Genomic DNA, 24172 nt, shown 5'->3' on the forward strand with positions numbered 1-24172 from the left:
GTAGTTTCTATTTCTGTTCTTGTTTCATATTAGCTGCAATCATTCTGTTCTATTTGCATTTAGCTCTTAGTTCTTTTAGTTTTACTTTCTGCATCTTACATTTTCATCTTAGGATTGTTAGTGACAAACAATCTTTACATTTGGCTTAACTTAGATTCATATACATATCTTAATTGTTCACAAACACTCATTTAGGATTGATACCTCTTATACTGCAACATCATAAGGGGAATTGAAACACCTTACCATCCATCCATTCATATCTCATCATTGCATACATTCATCATCATTCATTCATCACCCACATACAAACCATGTTTCATGACCTTGCATATACTAAACCATTTCTTTGACCACCAGAAAAACAAAACATTTTTAGAATCATGAATTAATCTCGTTTTTTAATATTTAATTGACCGCCACCATCTATGTCTCTGTGTTTTTCCCACTGTTTTCTTACTCTACATATTATTTCTCGTCGTTTTCATTGTCAAATTTTCATGATAATTATTATCATTACTTTTACCGTCCGGTTCTTCGTCATACTCTTTTTCTTCCTCTTTCTCGTCAGCTTCCTCACATTCTTCCACTGAATAATCATTTAAAACCTTTTTTTTTAGACTACCACATAATTTGTTAACCCATCAAACTTCAAAACCAAAATCATTGCCTCTGTTCTCATAAAATTTCATCGATCAGCATAGCCACTACATGCACTCAATCTTTCACCCGTATACTAACTCGGTTTATTGAAACTTTTCGAACCAAAACCTTTAATACTACAATTGTAAATTACTTGCAGAGAAAGTAAAATGAACACATGTATAGCTAATAAAAATGTGTTTGTCGTCAATCATTTTTCTTTAAACCTCAAAAATTAACTCAAACAACATCAAATCAAAGTCTTGCAACGTGATTCTTCTTCCTCTGACCCAAAAATAAAAATTTTACTAAAACAATATCAAATCACCTATCAAGTCATACAAAAAACATGTTTTACAACTCATAAGAGATGTAAAGCACGAAAAGAGATAAATAAGTTATTTTCAAGATATTAAAAAATCAATTATATAATATTTAATAATACTTAAATCTTTTTTTTTTATAGAGTTTAAATATCATGATATTTTAAAATTTAGATGTAGTTTAAATATTTATAATATTTTAAGCTTTCTATAGGGGTATTTATAATATTTTTAAACATTCTATAAAGTATAAATATTTATAATATTTTTGAACTTTTAAAAGTTTCATTTATTACAATATTTTAAACTTTTTAAATTTTTAATTTGGACGCCTGATAAATCAAGTTTCATGCTCATTCGTAATTGGAATCATATTAGTCTTATTTATAATGGTTCTCAGTCATTGTCTACAAAATTTCTAGCCGATGTGGGATGTTGTGCATATAGTTACTTATAAGAATTTTAATATAGAAATTTTACACAATGTCAAAACTGTTAAATATTGAGATGTCTGATTTCGATTGGTCGTTTTAAAAAATCTTAATATAGAAACTTCTAAAAATTTTAAAAATGTTAATTAGTGAGATGTTGAATCCCTGTTAGTTGTTTAAATCCTAAGTGGACAGGTTTAGGAGCTTATAGCTTCTACTTTTATTTAATATAGATTGTAGGAGCTAAAGTCCGCAATAGTAATTTCGAACAAGATAAGTTGGATTCAGGGGATTTCGGCTGGACTCGGGATGTTCTTCCTCGGATCTCTTTCTCACAATTTGGCCTTATTCTAATTCTCTGGCCCACTATATTTTAATTAAATTATATTGGACCTTAACTTAGCCAAAATCCAGCACGAATAAATATTTAACAATACAATAAAAGATGGAGTGTTTCTCTCTAGAGCTTGACACCTCAGCTTCAACATTGAAGCAGAGACTGACACATTAGTAAAAAAACTCTACCCTATCAAATTATAACATTAATACAGTTCATCATATACTGCCAATAAAAATTGAATTATATTCCACACATGTCGAACGATCAAGGCAGTCCTTCCTACTCGGCTTCGATATTCATTATGGCCCAAATAAATCAAATAAAGTGATACAACGTCGTTTAACAGTTAGCAGTCTAACGTACAAGCAAATCATATGAACATCTTCATCGCTTTCCCAGATTCACCGATTTATGAGAGAAATATTTCTAAAGCAATGGCTCAGAATCATATACGTTTAATAAAATGAGGTAGACTTACTTTAAATTTTTTTATTTTCTTTTGCGTGTTGGTTAAGGATTTTTTCTTCTAAATAATATTTTTAACCCAAATTAAAAAATATTCATAACCCAATTAAAAAAATCAATATTAACATATATTTTTTTCAAGTCGTATATCTTCTCAATTTTTTTTTTAAAAAAGATATAAGAGCATGGCCAATGGTAGTTTCTTTTAGGAGTATTATTAATTAAAAATAAAAATAACAATAAAGAAAGATAAAAATTAAGAAGCGTTTCTTCTTCTAGAATCGTAAAAATCGACTCTCTGGACAAAGAGGACATGTGTCAGTTTCTAATAAGTTTATTATTTTCTTTTTCCAAATTTCTTATTTAAATATATAATAATATTAAAAAATAATTAAAATGTAGTATTTTGAGAGAACGATGAGATGTAGATGGTCTAATAAATCTAAATAAAAAAATTCCTCCTTCTAGCAGCTGCCTCTTTTTTTTTTTTTTTGAATTCCATCGAGTTAAGCAAAAGCCGAGACTGTGGATCATATGGAAAATAAAATGTGTTGTTATCTTCGAATCTAAGACTTTTTTCTGAGTTTATCTTTGTGTTTGTGGTTTTGGGTAGAAGAGAAATTTTGAGTTTCTCCGATTGAATCTCGTTACGAATTCGGTATTCGCCATGATTCGAGGGTAGAAGGGAAATTTGACACTTTCGGAGTATTTCTTTGTTAGGTGATTGAAGATTATGAATAAAGTTGGAAGCTTTATAATGTAAACAAGTTCTGGCTTGTGAACATTGTCCAAATTGATGTGAATCTATAGGATTTAGCTCAATGGTGTTTGCTTTAGATCTATTACTGAGTTATTTTATGGACTAAACTGCGAATTGAATATGTGAGCTCATATTCATGGCATAGTTGCTTTTGTTTTGTTTTATCTGGAATTAAGTTTTTGGAAGGTTTGTTTTTGAGATTGCAGTTTAAGAATGCTAAACCATTGTAATAAATTGTGCTTGATAATAANTATATTAATTGGGTCTACGCCAAGAAAAAAAACTTCCCAGTTTTTTTTATATTGTTGTATCAAACTTGTGAAAATTGATTTATGAAGGCTTCTTGAGACCATATTGACCAATTGTTTTTTTTTTTTGGGTAAGGTGGGTGTCTTTAAATACTAGATCAACCTGTCCTTGCATATTTCCGTTTGCGTGAATGATATATAATAATATAAAAAACAATTAATGTATTATTTTGAGAGAACCATAAAATGTAGATGGTCTAATAAATCTAAATAAAAAAATTCCCACTTCTAGCAGCTGCCTCTTTCTATTTTTTTTTTAATTCGAATTCCATCGAGTTAAGCAAAAGCCAAGACTGTGGATCATGTGGAAAATAAAATGTGTTGTTATTTTCGAATCTAAGACTTTTTATGAGTTTTTTTTTTTGGATTTATCTTTGTGTTCATAGTTTTGGATAGAAGAGAAATTTTGAGTTTTTCCGATTGAATCTCGTTACGAATTTGGCATACGCCATGATTCTAGGGTAAAAGGAAAATTTGACACTTTCAGAGTATTTATTTGTTAGGTGATTGAAGATTATGAATAAAGTTGGAAGCTTTAATATAATGTAAACAAGTTCTGGCTCGTGAACATTGTCCAAATTGGTATGGAATTATAGGATTTAGCTCAATAGTGTTTGCTTTTGATATAATATTGAATTATTTTATGAACTAATTGAATATGTGAGCTCATATTCATGGTATTGTTGCATTTATTTTGTTTTATCTGGAATTAAGTTTTTGGAAAGTTTGTTTTTGAGATTGCAGTTTAAGAATGCTAAACCATTGTAATAAATTGTGCTTGATAATAAAAATTTTAACCATAAAAAAACACTATATAACAATTATGTGATTAAATTTGTATAAACTACAAAAAGTACATCATAAATTCAAACTATATTAATAATATTTCTGTCCCACAAAATTTAAAGAAAATAAAACAGAACATACATTAGAGTTAGTTAGTCTATTTATACAATTAATTATTTAAGTCTAACCAATTTAAATATAAATATTTATAAGTCATCTCAAATTTGAGATTTCTCTGTTTATTTTATTAATGTATCTTCTATCTTTTTTTTTGTCAACCAAACATTAAATGCATCTTCTATCTTATCATTGTATAAACCATAGTTTTTACAGTTAATCTAATTTTTAAAAAAAATATATTTTCAATAATCCAATATATTTAAAAATAGTAATAAAAAGTATCCCGCGGCGTAGCGCGAGTTTAACCTATTTATTCATTAAAAGTACTATAGTTCAATCATAGTTCACAGTTTTATATTTTAATTAAATTTTAATTTGCAACTATATTACTTACAAGTTTACAACAAAACATACAAAAATACATAAACATATTTTTCGAATGAAATTAAGTCCTTGTTAAGTATGTTGAGACTTGAGTGGACACAACGTTCTCACTTGAATTGAGTCTTGGGTCCATAATTGATTTTTTTTAATATTGTTTTAAGTAAGATGTGATTCGTTGCCTTTGCTTATACTTCAACAAGAAGTAAGAGTACAAAAAGTAATTGTCGAAAGCGAATGAAAGCCATAAGAAGCAACACTTCTTTACTCATTCTTTTATATTAATCCTTTCTCATGCATTTAAAAAAAAAAAAAATCTTCTCTCACTATTTCTTCACTTGTTTACTTACAAGTTGTTACAACACCTCTCTTAATAATGGAGGAAACGACTACATTTCAGGGACTAGGACACCTCTTCATGACGATATTCTTGTACTGCTTCTCAGTGTTCATTGTGGCTCCGGTGATTACAGACGTCAGCATGGCGGCGCTATGTCCTGGAAAGGATGAGTGTTCTCTCGTCATTTACCTCTCCGGCTTTCAACAAATTGTACGTATACTATCTGCAAATAAAACTTTGTATCGTTATTCCTAATCCTTCCGTTTTATTAACTACAAATATTTTTGCATTATTTATGTCTTAAAAAACACAAAATAAGTGCATTTTTCATGTAAAGTAAGTCATTTCTTTATTTTCTGAATTTGTGGCAAAATATTATAAAGAATATTTATTCGGTTCATTAGATCACGGGTGTGGGATCGTTGATGATGATGCCATTGGTGGGAAGCTTGTCGGACAAGCATGGGAGAAAATCTTTACTTACTCTTCCAATGACACTCAACATTTTGCCTCTTGGTATGTTTACTCATTCATGGTCCCTACTTTGAACCTTACATAAGCTTTAAATCCACGTCTATTATTCCTTGCTTGAAAGCAAACACATCCTCTAATGTTTCACATAATTGTTTTTTCTGTTTTAAAAAAAAACTGTAAGGGAAATTTGAACTAAAAGTGTTGAAAATAGTTTTTACTTTGTATACATAATATTCATATAGTTATGGTTCAAAGTCATTTTCTTACAGAGGAAATTATTTTAATTAAAGTCATTTCAAATGTAGGAAAAATTATGTTATTGAAAATATATTAATGATTAGTAATTACAGCGACATTAGCATATAGTAGAGGGACAACCATCTTCTACGTCTACTATGTACTGAAGACTTTCACTTCGATAATTTGCGAAGGAAGTGTTCTTTGTCTTGCCCTTGCTTACGTGGTATGCTCCTTCTTCCTTTTTTTCTTTTTCTTTTTGCGTTCGTGAAGAATGTTTATTAAGGTTGGAGATATAATCCCAGAAAGTATACAAAGCAGTAGAACTAACAGTCTTTAACGAGAAGAGAACAAACCCGAACAACAAAACTGGGAGCATTGCTACTAACAGTATAATAGTGTTGTTATGTAGTTGTAACTAACCGATATTAAGTAATTAACCGATAGTAAAACTAAGTTGCATAGTTTTGCTTAGCAATGAAAAAATAAGCTTATTCTTTCTATTAACTAATATGCCATATGCATATGTAAGCAATCCACTTTTTGGTGGTCTAAAGACTAAAGTACATTCAAAAGTGTATGTCATCTACGCAAATACTAATGAAAAAAGTAATATCAGAAAAGTATAAAAATTATTCAAAATTCATATATGGAAATAGCTAACTTTATCGCCTGTGTTCTAGAAATTAATGAAATATTTGAGTTTATATTTGGGTTTAGTGTTGGTTATCAGAGAAAACCCTAAGAGATGCTTATAATAGCCTCAATGCCCTCTTCTCTATTTGTGACATCCCAGTATCAGAAACTTGCGCAGAGGTTTATAAGAATTAATTTGGTCACCTATATCACCAAAGTGCACTTATCTTTTAGGTCAAAGGTTCTGAAAGAACTCCAAAGTTAAGCATGCTTGAGCTGGAGTAGTCTTAGGATGGGTGACCTTCCGGGAAGTGACTGTCGGAACTGTGCGAGTGAAGACAAAATACAGGAAAAGATCATGTAGTGATTTTTAGGGACGGTAACAAGTCTTTAAACCCTCCCAAACGTAGCAAACTGGCCGTCAGATATGGATGGGCTCACGGGTCTAGTGAGAGGACGTGAGGCCCACTAAAGAAAGTGGACCCATGAACTAGGAGTAGACATGGGGCCCACCGAGAAGTGGCAGTCGGGGTGTTACAAGTGGTATCAGAGCCGAACCCAGACGAGTGTAGAGTCGAGTGGGCTCACACCATTGGGGGTGACGGTCTTGGTGTGCAACGAGGACGATACGATCTGTTAGTGGGGGTGAATTGTGACACCCCAGTTTCAGAGACTTGCATAGAGATTTAAAATAATTGATTTGGCCACATTGTCACCAAAGTGCACTTATCTTTTCGGTTAAGGGTCCAGGGAAAACTCCAAAGTTAAGCGTGCTTGAGCTGGAGTACACTACAAGAAAACAGGCCATTTGCGACTCCTATTATAGTCGCTCATTAGTCGCAAATAAGGTTTTTGTGACTACTTTGTGACTATTTTTTATGGTTGCAAAAAATCGGTCGCAAAATATGTTGGTCGCAACAATGTCGCTGATTTGTGATGGATTGCAGACTCCATAATATAGTCGTATATTAGCGACGACTATGTGACTAGAATTGGTAGTTATACATTTCCGACTAAACCGCAACAAAGTCTACTTAGGGAAAATTTTGTGACTATATATAACATTCCTATGCTTGTGACGGTTTTGGGATTAATTGTAGAGTCTGGGTTTAGCGACTGATTACAGACGACCTATTAGTCCCAAAAGGGTTGCGAAGTTTGTTTTAGTTTAGTGGCAGTTGAGTCGCATTTTGGAATTGTTTTGGTCATAAATTAGTAACGTTTTAGCAATCCTAAATCTGATTAATTTCAGAATTTGAAATGCTAATAGTTAAAAGGAAAGCTGATTTAAAGTACCACACAAGAAAACTTATCATCCTAAACAAAAAGATCATCCTAAACATCTAACAAACAGTATTCAAAAGCAAGTTCATAAATAAAGAAAAGGGGAATTATAAGTTCAGTTGGAAGAAGTATTAGAGGTAGGGGAATTGGCAGCTGGTGTGGTGCTTCCATCAGTGGGTTGTGCAGTGGTTGCAGGCACAGTAGCTGGTTCGGTGGCTGCAGGATGAGAAACATTAAAAGCTGCGTATTCAGGACAGTTTTCTTTCATGAAGAGGGCAAGCCTCTTGATCTCAGCTTGAGACTCTCGGTGTTCCTGATCACGTCGTGCATTCTCAGAATCGTGTTCAGATATCTTGCGCCGAAGTTGATCTTGAAGCTCCGCAAGAGTTGATGTAGAAGAGCTCGCTAACTCTCTTTCCTTTTTCCTTTCTTTAGTGTATCAACAAGTGATCCAAGGCCAAATGGGTTGCCTTTGGTATCTTTATGAGTGCACTAAACCAAACGATAAACATTCACTAATCAGCACAAACCAGAAAACGAAATGCAGAATCAACATCAAATATTCTAGGTTCCTAAGCATAGTTCATTAAACAATTTTAAAGAAAACCAAGAGACTGTTAAGCACATAATCAACATCAATCATCATTCACATTAAGAAACCAAAATTGACAAAGAAAAATCACACACAAAAGAGATAAACGAATTACCTGAAGGAAGATTTCATTTCTTTCATCAAGGGAAAGAGTCGGATGTGTTGAACTCTCTGAACCATCAACGTTCGTTTCAGACTGTCTCTCTTCTATGGTCCTCTCATAAGTCTCAGCAACTTGTTTGGCTTTTTGATCCACAAATGATCTCATCGGACCAGCGGGGATCGTCAGTGCGATCGTGGTCTCGTATGTTACCTGATCGATACAAGATTTTGTGGGATAGCTTTCCACCGTAAGGGGTTTAATGAGCGTTGCTAGGCTGTTGTAGACGTGAAGAGAGTCTCTTTTGGTTGTATTTGTTGTTCGACTCACCTTGTTAAGGTTAAGATAAACTGTGACGTGGAATCATGGCGATGAGGAGGAGGATGATCTATGGTCTCAAATGCGTCTTGTTGGTTACGTCTTATTTTGTTTTTAGAACCTTGGTTAGGTTGATAGTTTGGTTTATATGTTTCCGTTGTACATGTTGATGTTTGGTTTATATTATTTTGAGTTGGTTAGTGTCTGTTTTAGTGATGGTTGTGGTATGATATGGTTTAATTAAATAAAATTGGATATTTAGTTATTATGAAAAAATGGATCAGGTTGTTTATAGTAAATTTATTTACCTTCACATAGTTGAGTTTTAGGAACAAAAGTCAAAAAGATTTTGCAGCATAGTTGAAACAGCCCGACACATTTTTTTTAAATGATAAATAAGAAATAAGAAATAATAAATAAATATCTCAAATATTTATTTAAATATGCAGAAACCCAAATCACAAAAATAAGCAGCGGAAAATAATAATAATAATAAACAAACATTTAACAAGAATCATAAACCAAGAGCTAGCAACTTAACTCATAATTTTAACATCAACATTCCAATTCTAGCAACCTAGCAGAAACCAAAACATAACAACTAAGTTCCTAAAACATCCTCCTCTTCAATACCATGATCTCATGGTCACACTTTACCTCTACCTGCACCACAAACACAATGAGATGTGTGAGTATTACAAGAAATATCCATCGAGACGATCCTCCCATCTATGAGATACACACACAAGCAAATCAAGTGTACAACCACAAATAAAACATAGCAAACTAGTCATTAGACAAAGCACTCAATAACACATTCCCCACACCTACTCATCATCACACAAAACAAGTCATACAACCCAATCGCTTAGATAAGCTCATGGTCACGCACTCACGAAAATAACTACAACCAGAAGAGAGGCTCTCCAATTTCTAGGAACAACCAAACTTGCTCCTACAACCAATCACAACAGCAAACAAACATTGAAACCAACCTGGCAGGAAAAACAGAAAAGAGCAATCTCATATGTGAAACCATGTAATCAGAACGAATCGTTAACTTTCGAATCTATCCGGTGAAAAGAAAGGTCTAAATGTCCTGAATCTTCCCATAAAACTTTGTCACGATCAGGTCTCATATGAACCCGTAATCGAGCTCCAAACACCCGCTGGTCTCAATTCGTGACTGAGAAGAAACGCCCCACGACACTGCAGAGTTCTCATAGAAGATTAAATCACTTCTGTAAAAAGGAGAGTTTACGAAAATGTCTTAGCTACAATCCTACCAAAACTCAATACCTTCCGAAACGATTTGATCAGTTGGATCCTCATTCTCCCAAACCCTGACAGTTTTGTTTTTCTCTTTACTCTAAAGAAAAAGGTTGATCTTCTTCTCTTTCTCCTTTATACCAAATAACCAAGACTTACTTCTGTTTCTCTCCTTATCTCTGATCAGAAAAATGTCAACAATAACAAACAGAGAAGAGACATAGACTTATGGAGGAGATTAGGGATTTTTTGGTTATTTAGAAATAACCAAAAAATTTAATTAAACCAAACAGCAATTAAAATTCAATACTTTGGTTTTCTGCACACTTCACAATCCTAAGTTTAGAAAGTGAGTGTTACTATAGTAAACCATAAAAATTTTGTTATTATGCCAGCTTCAAAGATTAATATTTCAGGAATTTTACTTTTTTAATTACTGACCAAAACCATAGAAATTTTTATCAAGCAAATACCTAAAACTTAAATGAATATAATTTAATTGCAGTCTACCAGCAACGCCAGTTCAAGTTGTATAGAGTCAGGTGGTTATGGTTAGTGACAACATAGAGTATTTCTTATTTTTAGAGTGATAACAGTTTACTTATTTTTTAGTTTTGTTTCCTTAGATTTTTATTTTTATGTGCAAAATTTAGATGATTTACTAAGCATTAAAATTTATATAAAAGAAAATTGTTAAAGAGAAAGAAAAAAAGAAGAAGCAAAAAACTACAACGAAGAAGTGAAGTGATCTTAGTGCAGTGGCAGGAGATAAGTCCATATATAGAAGGCACCATCACACCCGGGATCGAGTACCGGTTCCTACGAATGTAAGAATTTGGCTAATAGATCGACCAGTTGTGGCCTAATGGTTGACAAAAAAAAAAAAAAAAAAAAAAAAAAANCGAAGGAAAACAAATTGCTAACCACAAAAGTACTGAAATAAGCTAGCGGAAAGCTATGATTCAAATTTCAAACTATCATAAAGTAACGTATCCTGATATATGTATGGCCGTTCTAGTGAATAAGTGAAATCTTTAGTTAACTCTAGCAATCTTTATAAGTTTCTCAAAATATTTCTCAGATTAGTGTTAAAAGTTAAAGATTATTTGGTATTCATTAGATTTTTTATATGATATTTTCTAGACATGTGACGAAATATTTTTAACTCATTAGTGAATAATGTTAAAAATATTTATCAAAATATTTGTATTGAATAAGTGAAATCTTTAGTAAACTACAACAATCTTTATAAGTTTTTGGACAAATTTTCAGGCTGATAACGTATCAGAAGGGCAACGAGCCTCCGCATTTGGAATACTTACCGGGATTGCATCTTGTGCATTTGTCTGCGCCACTCTTTGCGCTCGATTTTTATCTATTGCCACTACATTTCAAGTATTTTTATCTAGTTAGAGATGTATATGTTTATATGTATAGTTATCTATTAGTGAATAATTTTCATTTAAATCTTTGATTTTTCTGCTCGTTAATTAGGTCGCAGCAACACTGGCGATTTTATCAACAGTGTACATGAGGCTTTTGCTACCAGATTCTATCCAAGACAACAGTGTAGGGGCTCCCATTGTTTCAAGCGAAAATCTGAGTTCTCCTTTACTCGAAGACTGTCCTGGACATAGAAATAGAATATTCAGATCATTTCGTTCGGTACGTGAAATGGCATCTCTAATGAGAAGCAGGTATGTTTACTTATTCCTTACTTCATTTTTTTTTCCTTATAATTTGAGAGGGTAGAAGATTCATGATTAGTGAAAAAGTCAACTAATTTCTTAATCTTATTAGTTTAATTAAAAAAGTTTAAAATGACTTCTTAACACTTGCTTTCATTTGCCAGCGTTCCACTTTTTCAAGTTGCGGTGGTATCCTTCTTCAGTAGTCTTGGTGAGGCAGGTCTACATGCTTCGTCTATGGTACGCTTTTACTATGTGATGCGAAGAGTAAATAACTATTGCACGGAACTGTGAATCATACTTTTAATTTATCATTTGAAATGCTAGTTAGGGACTATAAATTTAAAATACTATTATTGTATGGCGCTATGGCGTGGCATAACTAAGGAGATTGTGAACAGTAAAAAGAAATTATATTAGTTTGTGCATTCCTCGAAACTGTACATTTCTAGAAAAGTAAATATTTTTTTGTCGATTGTTTCACGCAGTACTATTTAAAGGCCAAGTTTCACTTTAACAAAGACCAGTTTGCAGACTTGATGATCATATGTGGCGCAGCCGGGTCTATTTCACAGGTGGATAACAACTAATATGTTCACTTTCTGTTGATAATTGTGTGATCTTAATCTAATTCACATTGTTTAACTTACAAAAAAAGTTATTTCACAGTTGCTCTTCATGCCCATTTTAGTTCCAGCTTTGAAAGAGGAGAGATTGCTCTCAATTGGTCTTTTTTTTGCTTCTGCCCATGTAAGCAGCATGTCCTTATTCTTTTCGGCGATTTGTTCAAGCTAATATTAAACATATGATTGGTTGCCTAATTAAAAAATTTATATAAGAAAAAATAAGATCCTCCGTAGTCTTCTTTATCATATGTTTTAGTCTCCAACTATGCAGATGTTCCTCCTCTGTGTGGCATGGTCTTCATGGGTACTAATTCTAACTTTATACTATTTTTTTTTTTTTTGATAAACCCTACCGGCTGATCCGAAAATACTTTACAATTTATTTATTTATTTTCGATAGTTCATTGTCTTTGCTATATCATTTTGGGGATTCATGAAAGTTGCATCTTTAGTTTAGATATGTAGATTTGTGAGATCCTTATTGGCTAAGAAAATTTAAAACTCACATGCAGGTTCCATATATTGCAGCCATATCTGCACTTTTCTCTGTATTTCCTCAATCGTGTGTAAGTTTCATGTATTAGATATATGATTTTCATCGAGTTTATAATTTAATTATAGTTATTGTAATTCGGTAATTCAACTATACAGATACGGAGCATTGTCTCGAAACAAGTAGCATCGTACGAACAGGTAACTTAATTTTTGTTATAGAATAGTCAAAAGTCAAAACCAAAGGACTTGTTCGATAAATTGGATAAATGATTTCAAAGAAAAAAAAGGTAGGATGTTATAGATTATAGAAAAAGAGAGTATGACATTAGATTATATAGTAAAAATCTCAATAAATAAATAACGTCGAGACTAGGGTATATATTTAATTACTTTATAGAATTATTAATTTCTCGACATATAAATTGAGCAAAAAAATTATTTGAAACCGAATAACATATTGATGTATGGAAGTATATATACTAGATTAAGATTTGTGCTCTATATTATAATTTAAAAATAAAATATAATTGATATGATTGTTTTAAAAAGTATTTTTTGGATAAAACACTTATTTTATAAGTTTTATATTGTTAATTTTGTAATTTTATGTATGAGAAATGGTTATGTTTATTTATTATTATTTTTTAAAAAAAAAATTTTAAACATGTTTGGTGAAAATTTTGTAATATGACCCGTGCTTAGGTAATATTTTATTTTCATCTGCACAATAAGATCTCGCAAAATCATCATTAAGTGTGATAAATTGCCAATATTTTTTTTATGTCTAACAATATAAATTTTGTACAATACATGGAATACTAAAGATTTTATTTTGGAAATTGTATAAATCATTGAAATAAACTCTTTAAGAGGATTATTTGAGATATTCTTAAGTGTATTCATATAGCCCATAGATTGACCAATTAATCTATAATTTTTTTTGTAACCAACATATATTTAATTTATACATATTTTGTAACCAACTTATAAAAATTATATAGTCTACAAAAAAAAGTTGTGTACTTTCATTTTTTTACATAGGGGATATATATATTGTACTCAAACCAATTGAACTGTAATGAAACTGAACATTATTACTTCATTTATGTGAGATTGGTTTGGACAGTAGTCTATTCAAACTCTAACTTTTGGTAACTTATTCAGGGGAAAGCCCAAGGGATTATTTCAAGTATATGTTCCCTTGCAAATGTCATTTCCCCCCTGGCATTTTCACCTTTAACAGGTTTCATTACTTTCAGAAACTTTTTTTTCTTCTTAATGCTATATACCAAAACTTATGAAATAAAAATGCAACACTTGCTACTAACGCATGTACATTTTTTTTCCTTTTTTTAGACTGGTTTCTGTCCGAAAGAGCTCCATTTAATTTCCCAGGTTTCAGTATAATGTGTGCGGGATTCACCATGGTAATATACTTCACAAATTCTCTACTAAAAATTCAGTAAAGATAGTATACATGCGAATATACAAAATCATGTTTTGTTCAACAAAGTAATGCATTTTAGGGTTTCACAAAGTATATGTTGTTTCAGGTTATACAAAATGGCAATTTATCTTATCCCATGAAAAATCACCAATCAACTAGTTATTTTTCAATAAATATATACAAACTTTTAAGATTTTTGATAAATCTATATTAACATTTTTGAAGTACATTTTGTATTATGCCCTTTTAGTTTTGTTTATTAAAAAAATTATTTAGAATATTAACCCTTAAAAAATTTCCAAAACTAACATTACTTCAGATTTTGTTTTCTAAATATTTTATATTTCATTCCAACTAAAAGAATAACAGCAATCAATATGGAAATAGAAACTATCATAACCATACATTCTGTTGTGTTTTGAAGATATTCTATATTTGAATCCTTCGCAAACAAGATAAACAACAATTTGATTCCTATTTTATTTTCCAAAACCTGTGAACTTTGATTCTTAACGTAAGAAAAACTTCGATTGACATTATTTAAATATTGTAAGTAACATATATAAACTTAATAAAAATTTTAATTATTAGGAATATATAAAATTAAAAAAGTTTAAAATACTATATAATGTGGTTATATAGTAGATGAGTTATAAAGAGGACATGTTGGAATTAATAAAATATTATTAAATTTGTGTTAACACAAGTTAAATCCTCATTAATTATTTATCAACACTACTAATATTAGAATATTTGACATAAAATCAAGTTGATTTAACTAAGATTGTGTAAAATAATTAAATTATTAGGAAAAATGTGTCTTAATCACAGCGTATAAATTACTTATTATGTATTTGGATCTCTTATTTTTTGTTATTAATAATTAAATACCAAAATATATCTCAAACATTAAACAAAACAAACTAAATATAACAAACAAATGGTCATGAAGTGTATTGCGGGTTAAAAAAATAATATAAATATTTAGCCGCACAACAACCGGAAAATTTAGTTATTCCTCTATTTACAGAACATCCAATATTTAACAAATAGATAAAACATAAAATATAAATTATAATAACAATTATATGTCCGCGGTGTACCGCGGGTTAAAATCTAGTAATCAAATGAAACAATAGTTCATTTTAATATTCAGATTTATACTAAACGTTAACATAGTTGAAATCGCCATTACCTCTCTTAACCCAAAACTCCTAAATGATGCTTCATTTCAACTTGTAAGTGTTGATAAAACACAAACGTCAAATACAAATCTAATGATATTTCCATTCATGTTAGTATATATGTTTATTAGGGGAGAATATGTATATTAACACACTGATATATGAGTTTGATTATATTAACCTTAATTAGCTAATTTTTGTTTAACTAAAATCTTTAAAAATATATGTATGTATGAAAATAGCTAAGTCGTTGGATTTGTTATATATATAAATAACAAAATATTGTTTCCCAAGTAAATTACTGCTTTCTTGAATCAAATATGATTGTTAAAATTACGTTGGGTGTAAAACAGATATTTTTTTCAATGATTAATCTATCAATATCATATTACATTTGTTTGTTCGTTTACTAAGAATGATAATGTTGCTTAGTATATTTTGTTTTGTAGACTGTAGCCTTCATCCAAAGCATCATGATCAGAGCAACAACTCCAATGTCAGATATGGGATCTCCATAGTTCAGTTAGTTCAAAACTTATGGATTATACATAGTGAAACAAAATATAAAGGTTTTAAATACATTAGTCGTTGATGCTTAATGCTCTGTTTAAACCCTTAATGTTGCAAACGGGCTTATGATTTCCAAGGTCAACAATATTAGCATGTTTATTAGGCTCGTTACTAGCTCAGCTCCTAGGGTAGACACCATATTTAATGACAGTTCTTGTTAATTAATTAGATGTGTTTTTTTTTTAAGTTTAGTTTAGATGTCTACGCAAACTAAAAAAAAAATCTGATATTTGTACCATTCAATTTCTTGTATATATGTCATAATATTTTAACATAATATAATAAGTTGATGGTAGTTTATTTTGTACTAGTATCCTACCCCGTACGTAGTACGGGAAAATAAAATTATATTGATTTTAAATGAATGAGTGAATAAAAATGCTACTATATGGTAATGATGAATTATGTAAAAAAAAAATTAAAACAATTTTAGTGGATTAAAACCAAAGTTTGATCTGAAGTTCTATTACGACAAATAAAAATGTTCTAATTTTTTTTTTTTTGACAACAGCGAGAAAGATTAGCTCAAATGAGCCAATACGAAAGAACATTGTTTACATAGGTAGCTAAATGCGGAACTGTGCGGACCCGCCGCGCAAGGTTATCTGCTCTACCATTCTGTGAACGAGGAATGTAGACTATGGAGAATGACGTGAACTCCTCTTTATCAGCCAGAATGTCCTCCAAATAAGGTGTGAATGTTGGCCACTCGGCAGGCGAAGACACCATCTTCACTAAGTCAGAGAAAAAAAAAAAAAACTTGTTGCAATTTTTTAAATTAAACTTGAAATTACAGTGACTTATCAATCAATACAATAAAACTTGTTGGTTTCTCACAAGGTGTTGACAACTCTGCTTCAGAAGCTGAGACTGACACATTAGAAAAAATCTGTAACCAATTAAATTATAACAATAATACAAGTCATCTTTTTTTTTTTTGCAAAGAGGGACATATTGATTTATTTCTACCGATCAAGAAAACCAAAATTTAAGAATCTCCGCCGCCGATTCTTCTCTCCGCTTCAAATCCAAAACCTTCTCCGCCGAGTTCTTTTCCCTGCAAACTAGGAGTGTGCTGGTACCTGTTTTGTTTTCCGATCAACGGCGCCGGCGAAGCATGGAACCCTCCAACGTCTATGTTAGTGAATTCTTCTTCCTTTTCTTCCTTTTTGATGTTCAATTATCTTTTGGATTATGTTCCGGAGAAGACTTTTGATGTTCAGATTTTGTTCTTCTCTGAGTTTGAAACTATATATATATAACTGAAAAGACGAAGCTTTATCTAGATTTTGAGAATTTATATCCTTGTTCTGTTCTGTGTGACCCTTTAGGTGGCTTCAAATTCCACAGAAGTGGAGATAGGAAGTAAAGAAATTGTGAAATATCCGAGCTTGATCTGTGCTCCAGTGATGGCGGATTCAATAGACATGATGGTGTTTGAAACTTTTAAAGCACAAGAATTGGGTGATGACTTGGTTGAATTTCGATTAGATTGGCTTAAGGATTTTAACCCTCTTGAGGAAGACCAACAATCTGCATCCATTTCTATTAAAAAAGGTGGTAAGTAAAAAGGATTACTCGTCTATGTCTGCAAAATTGTCACTTTTTACATTTCACTTGTGCTATGGTGTCATGTGAAGTAATCTTGTGGGTTTTACACTATTTTTTTTTCCATAGTAGAGCATAGACTTCGTTTCACCTTTTTTTAATAAGAAAATGCATATACTTTTGTAGTTGAGTGGGCTATATTTGTTCAGTGTTCTTAAATTTAAACTGATTCAATGGTTTGTTTATGTGTTTCATTTTCTTTTGTTTGTTCTCTCAAGTTTTATCACTCTCTGACTTATCCAAATTGTGAATGTAAGTGAGTAACCAAAGTGATATTGTTATTGGTTTAACCTGAGTGTGTATTGGTATTGCTCTTTGATTTTAGTTTATGGATCTCCAGAGAGTGGGACAGTCTCTGCTAGATGCTTTCAGGGACAGTCTTTCAGGGACAGTCTCTTTAGTGGGACAGTCTCTGCTAGATGCTTTCTGTAAGTTTCTTCACTCTCTCTTTTTGCTCTATGTCCTTTGTTTGTTGCTCTTGGTCTTTTTCTCCGTCTGTAGCTATTATGTGGACGGGGAAGAACTGATTTTGTTTTGGCATTTAGGGTTAGAAATAAATGAAAGACCACTCAAACGGCCGACTTTGGATTTATCAAAGCGATCTATTTCAAATTCAGGCGAGAGTGGTATTGTAGTACACAGAGAGAGAGAGAGAGAGCTCACTGTCGAGATCTGTCTCTGCCACAACCATGGTTTCAACCACTAAGTTCAAGTCCGTTGATTTCTACAGGTACATACATACAACGAACCCTCTTATTATCTCTTTCGTGCAATAATGTTAGTGACATCTCTCGTTATTTGGCATTGATGCACATGCACAATTTTGTACCTTTTTTAATAAAAATATGGACAGTATCGTTGGTATTATGCATTGTGAGAATTTGGTCCTGTCTTTCTTGTTTTTTCACCTTAAGAATTGAATAGGGCAACATTATTTTTGGTTCTTGTCTTAAGAATTGTATACTTGTGTTGTTTTCTTGAGTTAGAACTGATCCCTTTTGTTTTTTATTCTTCAGAAAATTCCCAAGCGATTTGGCTGAGGCATCTCTCTCTAGTGCTGGATTATCCATTAGCTGTCCTTGCTATGTTGTTTTTTTGGAATGGTAATTATCATCTCTGCCTTTTTTTAATTCATTCTTCTTCCAATTTTGTTATGTGTGAAGACTAACTCATGATTCTGGCTGATGGTTTAACTTGCTGGAGCTGAGTAGTTATTTGGCAGTTAACACTAGCACATCTGTAATAGTTGATAAAAACTCTGATGGGGACTTCTTATATATTGACATCCACGGAGTTCTGAAAAGAACTTAGGTATGTACTAAGAAAAAAACTGAGAAAGAAATCACATTTTGGACTAAGTTGTGATGTACGTTTGTGTATGGTGGGAAGGAGCTCCAAGCATGCTAACACATGTATGTTTGTTTTTTTACAGTTCTTTTTGCAGTGTGTGACTGCGTGGAGTTTAAACCTTTTGTATAATTGTGCAGAAACTCCTACAACTTCACATGCTAATGGTAGAAAGGTAAGATTTTGACTGTTGCTTAGAAACTGTTTAAACTTTGATTTCGTTGTTGTGCTTGTGTTGGATCACAATTCATACTTATTTGGTGTTTGCATTGCAGCAAGCAGACCATGGAGATGCACAACAACAATGGAGGTTGTTGGCATGAAGAGAGAGACAGACACACGTTCTCTGTTTGTGTGCTTGTGTGGTTAGTGTTTCTATACATGAATCTATTTTTGTTTTCTTTCTGTAGGTTATAACTTACAAAGGTTTTGGTGCAGCTACTCAATATTGTTATAATAGACCAGCAAGAGCAGAGATTGTGAGAGGATAAGTGGTGGAGCACATTGAGTGATACGTCAGCATAAGATTTAGTAACTTGGCTAAGGCATTTGAAGACAACAAGAAGAGTCTCTAGGTTCATGTTTTTGTTGATTGTGGCAGTTGTAATGTTAGGTTAAGACTTCGGTTTGAGACTTGTAATGTATGTAGTGTATTGTAGTTGGAAATGCTCAACTACAATATGTAGTGTATTATTTGAATTCATATAATGATGGATAGCGATTTAATTTTTCAATCAAGACTGAACTATGAGCTTGAATGTATTATGAGTATTGTCTTATAAGGGCATTAGCAAGTTTGAGTTATTTTAACAGTGATTTGTACTCCTTAGGAGGGATTGCTTAAATGTCTTAGCTTTATGAGGAGATAGCTAACAGAACTAAAATTACAAACAACATTACAAAAAAATACAAAAAACAATCCCTACTATCCTAGTTTCCTTAAAACCTTAATTATATTGTAACTTTTTATGATTTATATATAAAAGGTGAAGTGATTGTGAGACATTAAAGAACTAATTATACATATATATATCGATTTGCTTAATGAGTTGATAATTAACATAAATATATCGATCATAAGCTCTCGTATAAGAGAAAATACAAAGAATACATAGTTCATCATTCTTTTTTGTTCGTAGCCAAGACACAAATTTAGGATGCCTTTTAACAAAAAAAAAAAAGTTGTTTAAGGATGATAGAGATCATAATTAGTTACCTTTTGTTTATGCTCTTATGGGTTACAACTTTGAAGTTGGAAGAATTCTCCAAAATCGAAGAAACTTTCAACAACCATATTTTCTGCAAATCAAGCAAACAAAATTTTAAAATGTTACTTTCGATATTAAAAATAATTGAAAATTTTAAAATAAGAAATGAACGCTCGCAAAAATAAGATTAGAAATCAGCCTTCTCTTTAAATGAATCGATTATCTCCAGGTTTGTCATGCAGATCAATTTGTTTTTGGGAAATGGTATAAGTTTCTTTCATATGCATCTCCTAAGTCATTTAAAGAAAAAAATATGTAAGAAACACAAAAAAATGGATGAATTTGAGTTATTTTCCTTATATGCTAGTAAAATTGATAGGGAATTAACATTTTACCAAATTAAAACAAACAAAAAAAAAACTGATATTTTTACCTGAAGCTTTTTTGTAATGGGGATATAGCTTCACGAATCCATAAAAACTGAAATAAGAATGGTGTTGTAACAGGAGTCGATGGTACATATAAGAAGTGAGAATGTGCAACATTTTTTCAGGTGGGAATATATAAATAGAAAAGTGAGCAACGTAATTCAAGTAAACAGAAAACTCTGAGTTACATTTTGTGACTTTATTGATAGAGTAAAGACTTAACGGTTGAAAGAGATGATGAAATCGTGAAAGAGTGGGTGAAATACTATAGGAACTTCTCAATAACAAATTCTCATTTTCTTATTTATAAAAACAGGAATTTGTGTTTTTTAAAAGGGGGAAAAAAGAATGTTCTGTATATTTTTTTAAATTCCATGTGTCAGATTATTGTTGGCCAAGTGACTTGTGAATTATAATATAAAGGATTATAACTAAAATCGTGATTGATAAAGCACTCTGAGAACTCTCCCAAGCATATATAAAGGGAAGTAAAATGAATATGACTGTGAGGAGACTTTTTAACATTGCAACTAAAGAATGGAGTTTCAGTTTTGAGATCCGAAAGCCTAACAATGGTGTTCCTTAACTACTTACTAATTGCATGTCCTCAGGAATAAATGAAAGACAAATAACAGCTTCCATGACCAACTATCTAACACAAACCATGAAAACTGAAATAAGAAACTGACACATAGCTAATCTCTTAACTAAAAACAATCTTAAACTAAAAAGACACAAAACCTTGAACATCAATCTCTTAGTTCACATGGTGGCAAGGAAAAAGTATAGCAAAAAATCAGAATCATAAACCTTTGACTTCATCCTAATTCTTGTCTAAAACCTAGAAATCCACGATATATCATCATGTTCCATAGAGCTCACATCTAATCCGTCACTTTTGGTATTAGAAGCGACAAAAGATTCTTAATAAAAATGAAGTTATGTTCAATCAGAAACCAAGATAGACAAAAACCACCAAAAGTGGGAATTAAAAAAAAAAAATAGAACGACGGTGATCGACTCAAAAGTCACAACCGAAAAATAGATATGAGACTACCCTAGAAACAATATGTAACAAATGAAATTAGCACTTAATATCTACCTTTCAAATGCCACAGTTAATGCCATTTTCGTTGTTTCTTTATCACGCGTTCTCCTTCGAAAAATCGAGAAACTAGATTCAGAGCCTTCGGTTCAATGGACAAATAAAGATAATTTGGATGTTATTGATGCCAAGGAACATTGAAGTTTGAGAAAATTGGGTTGGATAAAAGAGGGCGATAAAATCATAGCCATTCAATTAACATTGAAGCAGTTATATAATCTTCAGAGATTAGGTAATGGGACTCGATCGAATGTTTAAATTTCCTAGCTTTTAAAACATAGAAGAGGAAGCGAGAAGCTCATTATATTTTGTAACAATACCTGGCACTCTCTCCACTACTGACGTGGCAGAGAGATGGAGAGAGTTGACCATCTTTCATAATATAGATTCTCCATAGCGATTTCACATCCACTCGTCATACAAAGGTAAAATTATACTTTATACGTTAATTTCTTCGTCTTCTCTCCTGTAACATCGTGTTCCGGGATTATATTTTGGGTGAGGTTGATTAAACAAAGGTGTAGATTTTGATTAATTTCGGTTTAATTAAAACCTGGTTTAATCTAATTAAACCAAAAACCCTCCTTTCTTTTTGTGTATTGTCGACACTGGAGTCTGAGAGAGAGAGAGAGAGAGAGAGAGAGAGGGAGAGCCTTGGTCGATTTGGTGTGAAGGAGAAGGAGAAAGAGATCAACAAAGCTTTATCCTCGAGAGAAGGAGAAGGAGCATAATCGTTAGGGTTTGGGAGGAAACAGTTTCGACATATCAAATCATTGTCAAAGGTAACAAAATTTGGTAGAGTCATTCCTAAGTCTTTCATCGTCATTCTGCTTTTTACAGAAGTGGATTTGGATTTAAAATTGATGAGTTATTGTCAGTTTCATGAGACATGTTTTATCAAACGCGAGTTGGGACCATCGGGTATTGTAATTGAGATCGTGGTCTCTTTTGATTTCTGATCTACACGAGATTTTGTGGGAAGCTTCGTGACATCTTGGGCTAGCATTTTCACCGGAGGAATTTGATAGTTAACAATTGGTTTTTATTTTAGGGTTTCGTCTTTGAAATTGTTCTTTTATGATGTTTCTGTCCAGTTTTGCTATAAGTCGTTTTTGGTTGTGTGGTTTGTTGTAGGGCGTTTCTGGGCAGTTGCAGACGTTAGGAGAGTCTCAACTGGTTGTATTTGTTGTTATAATCAGTTTGATAAGGTGAGTGCGTGACCATGAGCTTATCTGAGCGATTGAGTTGTATGACTTGTTTTGTGTGATGATATGTAGGTGTGGTGAATGTGTTATTGGGTGACCTGTTCAATGAATGGTTTTTTTATGTTTTATTTGTGGTTGTACTCTTGATTTGTTTGTGTGTATAGCTCGTAGATGGGAGGATCGCCTCACTGGGTATTTCTGGTCATACTCACGCATCTCATTGTGTTTGTGGTGTAGGTAATGTGTAGCGTGGAATCATGGCGATGAGGAGGAGGATGATCTAGGGTCTCGGTTGTTGTGCTGTGTTTATGTTATTTTGTTGTTGGAACCTTGTTAGAAGTATGCTAGGTTGCTAATTTATATTGATTATGATTGATATTATATTTATATTAAATTGGAGTTGGTTTGGTTTGTCTTCCGCTGTGCATGTTGATTTGTTGTTGGTTTATTGTTTGGGTTGTAATTAAATATTATGAGGTATTTAATTATATTATCTATTTTTAAATAAATAAAAACGGGACGGGTTGTTTTAGTTTGGTATCAGAGCCCTTACGGTTCTAGGGGGGGGGTTAGGAATTTAATTGGTGGAATTATTTTCCTGTTTCTTGATGCATAATGTTGTGTGATGGAATTGATTATGAGTAGTTAGTCAATTTACATGTGGTATAGAGTCCCAGTATCATCCTCTCCAAGCCTTCAATGAGATTCCACGGTAAGTTGTTTTATGTGTTGGTAGTTGTGTAGTGTTTTTAGCTTCTATGCAGAGGGTGCAGTTGGCTATTGAAAAGTTGTTGTAAAGTGGTGGATCACGCCGGTATCAGGAAATACCATTGGCGGTGATTTGTGGGAGTGGATGGTTTCAAATGGAATTCTTTTGAATTTTTGACTCGTGTGTCATGTGGAAAGAAAATAGCTCGGAAATTCTATAAATGGAAAGTTTCCATAAATAGAATGTTTTATAAATGGAAAGTTTCCATAAATGGATGGTTTCTAAAAATGGAAATTTTTTCGGGAGGTAGAACTTGTCCATTTTTGGAAAGGTTACCGAGGGACATCCAAAGTGTTTGAGATGTTTGGAGTGAGGTCTGGGGATGGCCACGGCAGTGTGATATTCTGGGAGAGATTATGGTGTTGGTAGGACATTGAGATGTTCTACGCGGATCACGGGGGTGGTCCTGGTTGGAAAGATTCTTCTAGACGTTATGACCGTTCGATATAGGGACTGGGGATCCTGAACAACTCATGAGGAGATTGGGATTCTCTTGAGGGGACGTGGGGTTCCTTAGAAACTGATAGCTCGAAGGACTGCGGTCCTGAGGGTAGCAGAGGAGATGGGGGTTCTCTTGAGGAGATGGGGGTTCTCCTGAGGAGATGGGGGTTCTCCTGGTACCGAGATCCCGAGGGTTAGACCTGAGTGTGAGACGGTACTGCTCGAAGATGGGGGGGGGGGCTGAG

General features: G+C 32.4%; 1 protein-coding gene and 2 long non-coding RNA genes across 5 annotated transcripts; 2 read left to right on the top strand and 1 right to left on the bottom strand.

Moving 5' to 3' along the window:
* On the top strand, positions 4834-16576 carry LOC104771337 (hippocampus abundant transcript 1 protein-like). 2 transcript variants are annotated; one of them, XM_010495855.1, is made up of 14 exons: positions 4834-5106; positions 5301-5412; positions 5721-5833; positions 11079-11201; positions 11301-11503; positions 11659-11734; positions 11983-12069; positions 12164-12244; positions 12392-12424; positions 12633-12686; positions 12772-12813; positions 13780-13858; positions 13972-14042; positions 16328-16576. In XM_010495855.1, exons 1-14 carry the CDS (start codon positions 4933-4935, stop codon positions 16376-16378), a joined length of 1299 nt encoding a protein of 432 aa, XP_010494157.1. In that variant the 5' UTR covers positions 4834-4932; the 3' UTR covers positions 16379-16576. The 2 variants fall into 2 exon arrangements, with proteins under 2 accessions (XP_010494157.1, XP_010494154.1); XM_010495852.1 differs by lacking the exon at positions 16328-16576 and adding an exon at positions 15696-15923.
* LOC104771338 lies at positions 16742-19536 on the top strand. 2 transcript variants are annotated; one of them, XR_764804.2, is made up of 9 exons: positions 16742-16954; positions 17148-17373; positions 17750-17852; positions 17970-18154; positions 18441-18527; positions 18636-18735; positions 18857-18946; positions 19047-19136; positions 19210-19536. It is a non-coding gene; the product is annotated as an uncharacterized LOC104771338 (long non-coding RNA). The 2 variants fall into 2 exon arrangements; XR_764803.2 differs by having other exon boundaries at positions 16743-16954; positions 17148-17376.
* On the bottom strand, positions 20112-21765 carry LOC104771339. Its single transcript, XR_764805.2, has 3 exons — positions 21510-21765; positions 20413-20459; positions 20112-20269 (listed from the first exon to the last, which is right to left on the bottom strand). It is a non-coding gene; the product is annotated as an uncharacterized LOC104771339 (long non-coding RNA).

This window comes from Camelina sativa, chromosome 20 (genome assembly GCF_000633955.1).
Source record: "Camelina sativa cultivar DH55 chromosome 20, Cs, whole genome shotgun sequence".
NCBI classification, from domain to species: Eukaryota; Viridiplantae; Streptophyta; class Magnoliopsida; order Brassicales; family Brassicaceae; genus Camelina; species Camelina sativa.